This window comes from Megachile rotundata, chromosome 5 (assembly GCF_050947335.1).
Source record: "Megachile rotundata isolate GNS110a chromosome 5, iyMegRotu1, whole genome shotgun sequence".
Taxonomy (NCBI): Eukaryota; Metazoa; Arthropoda; class Insecta; order Hymenoptera; family Megachilidae; genus Megachile; species Megachile rotundata.
The window spans coordinates 5,880,889-5,892,027 of record NC_134987.1 but is presented as its reverse complement, the minus strand read 5'-3'; the positions used below and the strand labels follow the sequence as shown (position 1 = coordinate 5,892,027).

Genomic DNA, 11,139 nt, shown 5'->3' with positions numbered 1-11,139 from the left:
ATAACGAGCATAGTCCGTATTTCCCGCTGTGTATTGACTTTGGTCATTACGTATATATACGACATATCCACTTAAGGGATTTCAATGGGCTACCGGTTGTACGCAAGACGTCCAATTAAATCTGCTCTTGATCCATAAAAAAAAAGTTGGCTCGAAAATCGTGTTTACGTAAAAACCTGCAAACAATAAATAAGGAAATCGGTACTGTTAAATAACTAGAAAGCATTATGTAGGAACGGCATTGCTTTTCAATTAATTCCAACCATGTAATCACTTAGTACGAAGAATTTCACTTTATCTCCATTCATTAATCTTATTTACTGACAATGAAAAGCGTCTAATTCGTTCGTAAATATGTGAGGTATTAACAAGGTCAAAAGTAGAGGTGCTGTTAACGATAATGTTATCGACGGATATTAATAATATCGGAATGCAGCATCGATAGTACAGTTATGATATCGATACGATAAATGGAAGTGATGGAAGCAGAATATGGAGTGTAATTTTGCTAATCAAGTTTACTTATTTTTGTTTTAATTTGTAATTTAATATAAGGTGGAGGAAGTGCAAGAGATCGGGAAAACCAGTTTGAGACGAATAGAAAATGAGGACAGGGAGTGGGTGTGAAGAAAACTGTATATTGTACGGAAACTAATTAACTTTTATATTTCAAGCTCTTAATAATAATGAAACAAAAATTAGATGACACTTTGGTACAATGAAAAGATGTGGACTAACGAGTTTGATACGATACAAATAATTTGATAGAATGATATTTTAATTTACCTTCACTTGGTGATTATAGCATTCCAATGATAATTGTAGCATTTCAAATAGAGGGTGAACGTAAAGCGCAAAACGTAATATAAAACCTAAAATGTAAACGTAAATGTAATATAAAACGTGAAACGTATTTTATCCTCGTAAGGGCTAGCACATTTTTGAAGAAAATCACGAGAACAAAATTTCTAATTTAAAATAGAAAGCTTAAGAAAATTTGATAGACTTGATTTCAGTGTCAACGGTGATTATAGTATTTCAACGTGAAATGCTTATTTTATACTATGTACAAATTTTTTATTAACCCTTTGTATATCTAACCCTACTCGATGCATCTGTAATGTAAATATGGTACTGTAACTATTACTACTGACTTTATAAGTACAATATAAATTTTTAGACACATGCAGTGATTAATAACTCCCAATTATTTGTACTGATATTTCAAAAAATGTATCTAAAGTACTTATCTCGTTAGAAAGTTATTGTCCAATTTTATTTTTGGTAAATAGAGAAAATGCAACACGTTCAAAATACTAGTTCGTTTAAGAATGAAAAATTATGGCAAAGAATGTAAACAAAAGTGTATAATATCATAGGGAAAGTAATACTAGAACTACCGGCGTTAAATGTACAGTTTTAAATTGAAAATAAAGTGGAAAAATAAATAAGTAAATACGGAAGCATCGACTAACATACAACCGTTTATCTCGACAAAATAAGACAGACACTTCGACAAAAGCTCGGTAACAAAATGTTTTAATATAAAACGTGAAACCTGATACCAATCATTTTGTCTGGTTGGTAGTTCCACTGCTAATAAACTTTCATATTTCAAACTGTCAGTGATAATGAAAAATAAAAAGTATCTGACACTTTGAATTAATTGAAAAATGATATGAAGTAGCAATTCAGTTACATTGTAGATCCGTTATAGGGGAATTTCAACTTATCATGACGTTATAAAATTAGAAAAGTAGGTAGATAATAAAATTATTTTCTCTCGTGATCTAATCAGGTACAGAAATCGCAGCATAGGAACAATCTTAGATAAATATCAGTTCTAAGTCTTAAAATTTATTTGCGGTAGTCACAGTGTAACTTTCGGAAGCATAATCAGCACATTCTCGGTGTACCACATTTCACACATGAAACAGTGCATTCACTCTTCTCTTCTTTGAGTGTTAACTGTTATTCATGAAACAAAAGCATCAATTCGCTTTGAAATATTCGAAATTACATTAATCTTCATTATTCTAAGTTACCAACAGATTACTAAAAGCTAAAATTTCACGTTACATTTTGAATTCTTGAAATGTTCGTAAAATTGACACGAAGCTATAGAATTAATATGCAAATGAGTGTGTTAAATGACTTGCTCTGAAGTTTCGACGTATTTTAACTATGATTGCAACGATTGTGTCCTTGTCGAAAAACTGTCGCAAATTTAACTGACGTTTATCTCCTCTGAAAATTGACTCGTTAAAATTGTTGATTGTTAAAAAAAACAAAAACTGCTAAAATTGCGGTCACTTTAAAAATGTCACTCATTAACAAATTATTCATCGTTGTTGTTTAAAAATTTAGTATTACAAATTAAATAATACTAACATGTTTTAATATACTTCGCCATAACATTAATTAGTAAGGTTGCAAGTATTACAAATATATTGCACTCTCCATGATGTTATGATTCGTATTTACATATTTGTTTTTGTTTGAAATTCAAACAAGAACTCACTTAAAGCAAAACAGGAACCTGTTTGAAATTTCAACAGGAATGTAGTTCGGTGAAGTTGGGTTAGGTTCGAAGTTCAAGCTAAGGTAAATAGTTTTACCCCATGAATTTTCATGGGAATTGAATCACGTTCTACTTAGGTACCTTCCATTAGATGCGACGACATGTGAGCGACATTATCTTGGTTCATTATTAAGTACAAATAGAATATCGATAACTTATCGATAATTGGCAGTAGAACTAGTAAAAGGTATCTTAATCAATTAGCAAGAAAACTGTAGCTGGTACAGACGAAAAATCGATTTTTTCAAGATTCCTTCAAAATTCAGTCATTATTGGCACAATATTATTATTGTAACTGTAAAAATATTTTCATCACAAAAATATTAATAAATAAAATTGATAATTACTTGTGTTTTGATATAAAGCTATATCACGTAGCAAAGGAGAAATTATAACAAAAAAATACATTAAAATTATTTAATATGTACATTTTGTGTGCAATGAGTGCAATATAAAGAGTAAAATGTAGAAACACAAGAAAACGCAATAAAAAAAAACCAAAGAACGCAGAACTAATGAATCACAGCAAAATTTTGTTCATGTATAGTCTAATTGTCATCTTCAAGCTATTTGTAATACGTTGTATACTGTATGCTGTATATTACGTGTGTTGTATACATTATATTATACAGAAAAATGTAACGAGGTAGTCAAAGAAACTCATTCTTTCAAAATGGGTCGAAACAATAAAAGAATTAGAAATCCTCGAATTTTTAACCCATTATCTGCAAAATTCTAATTTTACTTGTACCACATAAGTCATAAATTTATATGTCAAATACTGTTATAACTTAGGCAACATCGAAACAAAAAATAACGTTGAAAACTAGAATGTAAGTATTTATCAAATGCACATTTTATTTAATATAATCCCATTGCAAGTAGTAAAAAGAAAATATGTATATACGTATAATATAAAAAATACATATATTCAAATTTCTACTTAGTCATCGCGGCAGTAACCCGGTTGAATTTAAGCGTCACCCACATACGAATGACGTGGCAGTCAAGTGGTGAATGATCGATTCAATTCCCCAACCTTTCTCTTGCCACACCAAAAGACGCCACAATTTCACAAGCGGTCCAAATCGAGCCAAGATTTCGCATACACGAAAAAGTAAACAGCATTCTGCATCATCTAAACACGGGTTGCAGCTGTCAGCCATTCGGTGAAACGTCGGGAAAACAATTTCAGTTTCGCCAGGAGCTGACGTCGTCACATTCGTGGCCGAGTCGATAAACAGGAAGCAGGCCAGGTGAAAAGGCACGGCCTACAAAAAATAGAAACGAAGGTACGCGGGTAAAAGCGGAAACAACGGAACGAGAGGAAACGTGCGGATAGGTTTTAACTCTTTTGAGGAACTGACACTTCCGCGAGACAGGGAACTTGTGTGGATGAAAGATTTGACAAATGTACGGGGAGAGAAAATCTGGCTTTCGTAGGAAATATGTGGCGATGAGGACGGTAAGGATACTTCAATTGTAGATTTTTAAGGATTTTTGAGGATTTGAGTATTTGGGGATATAGAAATCTGGGGATCAACTGATATGAGAGTGAGGATTTGATGGAATTGGAATTTGAAGGTTTAGGGATTTGGAGAACCTGGTGTTCGAGGATTTGGGAACTTGGGAATATAGGTATTTGAAGATCTGTAGATTTAAACATCTAGGAGTTAGGGAATTTAAGAGTTTGAGAATCTAGGAATTAGGGGCTCTACTGATATGGGAAACTAAAGATTTGACGGAATTAAAATTTGAAGATTTAAGGATTTGGAAACCTTAGAATTTGAGAATTTGGGAACTTGAGGATACAGGTATTTGAAGATCTGTAGATTTAGAGATTTAGGAGTTAGGAAATTTAAGAGTTTGAGGACATAGGAATTGGGGGATCTACTGATATGGGAATGTAAGGATTTGATGGAATTGGAATTTGAAGATTTAGGGATTTGGCGACCATAGTGTTCGAGGATTTGGAAACTTGAGGATACAGGTATCTGCAGATCTATGAATTTAGATATCTAGTAGTTAGCAAATATCAGTTTTTGGAGATCTACTGAGAATGTAAAAATCTAGGCACTTGATAAGTATTTAGAGATATTGCGATTTGCAGATCTACTGATATGGAAATCTAGGGATTTGGCGGTATAAGAATTTGAAGATTTGGGACCTAGAATCTAAGAATTTGACAACTTAGAAATTTTTATAATCTGGAAATTTCAAAATATGAAAACTTCATTTTTTAGGCACTTGGGAAAAATACTTGGTAACTTAGAAATTTGAGAATTGGAGAGTTGAAAACTTCGAAATTTGCAATAGTGCCTCATTATTACATTCACAGATTATCAAATCCTAAAATCCCCAAATCTCAACGGTCAAATTATCAACCTAACTCCAAATGATCAAATCTCTAAAAATCCCTAAACCTAAGCTAATAGTAAGCCCCTTTCCTCTTGTTAACCATATTTTTCCTAACAGTTAACGTTAAAATATTTTAACATCAAGAAACTAAAGAACCACTGCATTTCAAAAATTGTACTCAGCGTCTTCACTAATTGGGTGGTTCTCTCAGTAATTTAAAGAGCACCATCACAATTAAAAAGCAAGAAGAAGAAAAAGCAATCGAAAGGATCAATTATCAAACGCTCGAAGGCACGAACAGGTGAAGAAAGCCGCAACATGATAACGATTCTCGCTGGAGATGGGCCAACCTCTCTTCCATTGTTTCCAGGAGACTCGTAATCACCGTCAGATTACACACCTTCGACTTTAAAGGGAAAGTCAAGACTTCCCGACCGATTATTTCAACGAAAGTTCAAGTGCGATGAAGATAGAGACAACGAAAAGATATCTATCCGAGGAAGATCGTGTCTTGCTCGAGAAAAAGAGGTGATTAATTAAAGATGAATCCTTGCCTGTTAATCAAGCGATACGAACGTGAATCGAGATTGAAATCTATCGTAGACTCATTACTCTTGAGTCGTGTTAATTTTCCTCGTTATCATTTACAGGCGAGGTTCAATTTTTTCTTGCAGTTAATTGCGATGTTTTATTGCTCCTATGCCTTGCCGTTACTAATTACGCTCTGAAGATTCGATGATGGTGATCGTGTGATTTTAGAGTTCAGGGTTGTGTTTGGGAGAAAAACTTTAAAATATGATTGCAGTATTTATATTAATTTTTTTTATGGCGCGTTAAGTCTTTGTCGTTTAATTTTTCTGATTGTTCAGAATTAGTAAATTGAAATAAATATATCTGATTAGGTATTTTAGGTTCTTTGCAATAGAATGAACTCCCGTTATATTGCCACCTTTATACGGATTTTTACTAGTGATAATCCCTATAATATAATGCATGGAGATTTCAGAAAATCAATACTATATCAAAAGAGAATATTTTTCAGATATTCAGATATTTTTTATAAATGCTTCAGCAATCCAAACTACATACTGTTGCAATATTACAATATATATAATTGTTAAATAGAATTCAGTAAATCGATACAAAATTATATATCGTTACACAAAATTTACTGATTGTAAATCGCCATCTGATGAGATCATGAAATGATAATTCGACAAGCAATGTTAACAATATGTAATATTGAAAGGCAATGTTAACAACACTTCTAGCTATTACGTTTAGGTAAAGATTACAATATCGTTCATATCAAATGTCAATATGATGACGTAATAAAAAAATAATTATATACTTGTTTAGAAATGACACATTTATTAGGAAGCAACTGATATACTTTTCCAAGTATTATTGCAAGAAGTTGTCAAATAAAATTCATTGAATTAATAGGAATCACACATTGTAAAATAAAATTTATTAAATCAATACAAATCACAAGTTGAAAAATAAAATTCGCTAAATTAAAATAGATTATAAATTGTCAAATACAATTCATTAAATTAATACGAAGCACAAATTATAAAATACATTTTATTAAATCAATTGGAATCACAAATTCTACAATAAAATTTATTAAATTGATATGAATTACAAGTTGATAAATAAAATTCATTAAATCAATATAAATTACAAAGTGTTAAATAAAATTCGTTAAATTAATATAGATCACTGATTGCCAAATAAAATTCATTAAAATCAATAAGAATTACAATTGTAAAATAAAATTCATTAAATTAATACAAATTATAAATTGTCAAGTACAATTCATTAAATTAATATAAATCACAGATTGTCAAATAAAATTCACTAAATCATTATAAATTACAAATTGACAGATAAAAAATTCACTGATCTAAATGTTCATCCGATGACATAATGAAAAAATAACTAAATACATCTGCACAAATAATACATTTACCAGAAAGCAACTGACATACTAATTTATTCTCAAAATAAACGTGAGCAAAATTTCATTCGATCACATAACAGCTACATTCATTATCAATTAAATTTATGAACACTTTGTAAAGCTACTTGCAAAATATAATAAACCTAATGCATACAATAAAAGATATGTGGAAAGTGTTCTTTAAAAACTTGACATAACGCATGTCTGGTAAGTTGCCAGTCGAACAATGCGCACCATATTGGTTCACAAGCCAACTTACCAGAAACATCCAGTATTAAGCTTTTAAAGAAATATTCAACTTTTCACATATTTTGCTTTAATTACACTAGTTTGTATACATTTTATACCTGTAATAATATCACTAACAATATCAAATGACTATTACTGAAGTGCGTTTATTCATACATTTCTGATATGTCGTATCTACAAAGTAAATAATGCGTTCTGTACAAATCTACATTAAACATAATTTATGATTTATATCCACAAACTACATCATTTATAATTTAAATCCACAGACTACATAATTCATATTTTACATCCACAGACTATATGATTTATTATTTTACATCCACAGACTATGTGATTTATTATTTAAAGTCACAGACATAATTTATTATTTAGACCCACATTACACGATTGTCGTCCATTTTGCAGACTTCGATACATCATAAGCGCAAAAAAATCCGTCAAATTATCACAAACCTTGACAATCACGTGACGCATAAAACACGATGCATACTTTCGAATTTCGCTCGTTTTTCAACCGACAAGATTGTCAGAAGTTCGATTGTGTCACTTGGCGCAATTTATTTGGACCGGTGAATCCCGTACGTCTCGATACACCGAATCCGATTTCGCTCGAAAAACAGACGGAAAACGGGAATTGCCGTTGATTGAACGCATCCCGAACCGACAGAATGGGAATAAAAGGCGACAGGAACATTCGTTACCGCGGTTCCATGATTTACTGGCACCAGGAAAGAGGTCGGATACAGAGGATCGAGGGGTAATTTGATTGGCTTAACTGGATCAACCACAACCAGCGAGGTTTTCACGCACAGGTTGCACGCGAAACGTAAGATGCAGTTATGCGGTCGCATAACAGTCGATACGGATTTGCATTTTCTTTCTTTCAGACCGAATGCACAAAATTATTTCTGCGGAATGTTGGAATTCGTTGGAAATAAAAAGGTCGATATCCTCTCAAGGCTGAGTTATACTATCAACCCTCTCGAAACACAAGAACGTTTCGAGTTTCGAGAGTTCGGAGCTTTTTTCGTGGTTCAAAACTTTCGAAACCTGGATAAGAAAACGTACAGAATCGTCGAATAAAGAATCATTGAGTGTGCTTCGAGAATATTTGACTCGAGTATTTGAATATTCGGTGTATGATGCGAATGTTTGGTTTAGTTTTTGTTTTTGAGAATATAAGCAGTTCGACATTGGATCGTAGCGGAACCAGAGTGCGTGTGAGCTTGAAAAATGTTGTCATCGATTCTTAAAATAAGATATTCCACTTGCAAAACAAAATCTCCGTTTCAAGTTTCGATGGTTTCGAGTTCCGAGAGTATTGAAATTTTAGAAAGCTTCAGATTCGGCTTTCGAGAATTTGAACGTTCGGTTGGAACCCATCGCTATTAACGCTTGACCACTTGCATTATGATTTATTCGACAAGTCAGACGTAACAAAGTACTGACTTCTCCAATATTAAAACAGATGAAGAAAGCTAAATAGCGGTACCCGTTTTCTAATTAGCGGTCCTTGACTATGCAAATTATAATTATATCTAAACTAAGAATTCAAGGGTACTAAAAATATGAGAGTTGAACTACAAGTGCATTAGCACGTGACAAAAACATCGTTTCAAGTTTCAACAGTTTCGAGTACCGAGAGTTTTTAAATTTTAGAAAACTTCGAGAATTTACAAATTCGGTTCGAACCCATCACTACTTGATGCGTAATGAATCAAGCGAGGCATTGTCATCGTAACGTGATAAGAGACAATTTTATCACGAGCCGCCTGCGGTGGAGAATAACCTGTACAAACTGCTTTATTTAATAAAAGAAGAATACAATAATAAACGATAAAGTGTGCAGCCAGTATTGAGCAATTTTCCCCAAGCTCTTTTTATACCTCTCGAAGCTGGCAGGACCAAATCAGCAGAATCATATTGAACGTAGTGGAATATTTAATAGTTATTTTGTACCAATTTGTGCCACCAAACGTAATTTTGTACCTCTTGCTGTTTTCAGAAAAATCATGGTGATGAAAGCTACATATTGAGTTAGCAGAACTAAAATGTTAAAATTGACAATACTGAAAAAAACGAAGTGGATATATGTAGTACTGAATTTGAACTAATTTATACCATGAAAAGAAATTTTGTATGTTTAAAAAAAATTGGATAATAAGCCAAAGAACACAAATGTTGAAATTCTTAAAATTTTCAAATTTACACGATTAACAATTCTATAACCTAGAAATTTAGAAATTCTTCAAATTACAAACTTAAATATTAAAAAATCTAGAAATTTTCAAATTAACAAATTCTAAAATTTAGAAATTTATGCCCTTTCAAATATACAGGTCTTTAAATTCATAAATTTTTTAAGTAAAAAGTTTCGAATCTTTCAAATTTAAGCTAAGTTTATTATTATTTACTTTCACACAGAAAATAAAAATTTATTGTTTGTTTGCTTTTATATGGAACAAAATTTTATTTCAACAATTATATTATTATTGTAAATTTATTATTGTAATATACTTTATATAATGTATTACAAATTATATTATTTATAAGTGTATTAATATTGTATTAATTTTAATAATATTAATAATTTATTAATTCATTTATTAATATATTGTACATTTATTTTAACAATGGAATTATTGTAACATACGTTGTAATAATAATTTTTTTTTCTCTAAAAGAAATGTAAATAATTCATGAGTGTATGAAATAATACCACCTGTAATTGCGTACAATTCTTAAATCATTTTCGAAAGTATTTCATGATTATGGGAGAAGTTGAAGTTCAATCTAATTAGCCACGTTTTAATTTGCTAATTATAACTTTGGTTCTAATATCTGGATTGTAAAATAGCATAATTACATACCTCGTGATCAACATAATATGGCTCACGAAGGTTTTCTGGCACTCGGTTGTTGTACGCCTTCGACAGGAGCCATTTTACGGAGGCACGTTGTTTGGCCTGTAACAATAAAAAAGTAGAAAATTAATAATAGATACTTTATCTTACCTTATTAAATACTTATATTTTAAGTACAATATTTTAACCAGTTAACTGTGGCGATCTTTTTGCAAAGCGCACACCAGTGTGTCGCGATAATCAAGCGATGACGAGTTAGCTCTCAAGAATTTATGAATCCATCTCAAATTATTTATACTTTTTATTTGTTTATTTCATTTCATGTTGACCTCTAAACATTTTAAACATATTACAATTTACGAATAGAATTTATTTTTCGCCAAAATTACAATTTAAATATCAAATTGTAACCAAATTTTATGCATGACGGATATAGTCGTCATGACACAAAATTCTGTCACATCTCCATAACGGATATAGTCGTCAAACACATTTAACTGGTTGAAATAAAATAATTACATTGTAAATAGAGTTAACTCTTTGACTGTGAAGGACACATATACGTATGTGTACATCGTCATACGTGTATCAACACATATGAAAGGCGTATATACATATACGGATGTCAATTTCTCCTATTTAGTATAACATATGTACTGTTCTATTAAATCGTTTTAACATAGAATTTATCGTTCCACGTAACATAGCTGAATATCGGCGAATGTTTCAATATTTTACAATCGCAAACATTTCGACAAATGTAAGTGCAATTGACATGCGAATATTGTAGCGTATATGAATGGTTTTGAAAGTGCTTTGCAGCCGATGGATTAACAAATTATATTCGTAACAATAGAAAACATATGTTGTTATATCAATATACGGTTTCAAACACTTTATGAAAAAGTTGTAACGAAAAAAACAAAATAACGATTACTTTATTGTTCGATATCACATATACACTGTCTCAGTTTTTTCGTATAATGTTATTAGTATATTCTATGAATAAAATGAGAGAAAAAATGTTTTCGTGAACGATACTTGTTGAATGCATTATTGAAGTTATTAAAAAATATGTGAAAATCGACAATTCGTATGTAGTATCAAAGGAGGAAGTC

General features: G+C 31.2%; 1 protein-coding gene across 6 annotated transcripts in view; it reads right to left on the bottom strand.

Annotated features, from left to right (window-relative positions):
• Nucleotides 1-11,139, bottom strand: part of Patronin (calmodulin-regulated spectrin-associated protein patronin) — a 130,401-nt gene that overhangs the window by 30,420 nt on the left and 88,842 nt on the right. For all 6 annotated transcript variants that reach the window (XM_012291706.2, XM_012291709.2, XM_076531833.1 and 3 more), the window contains exon 2: nt 10,028-10,123. In XM_012291706.2, coding sequence (XP_012147096.1) covers nt 10,028-10,123 — 96 coding nt within the window. The remainder of the gene's footprint in view (nt 1-10,027; nt 10,124-11,139) is intronic.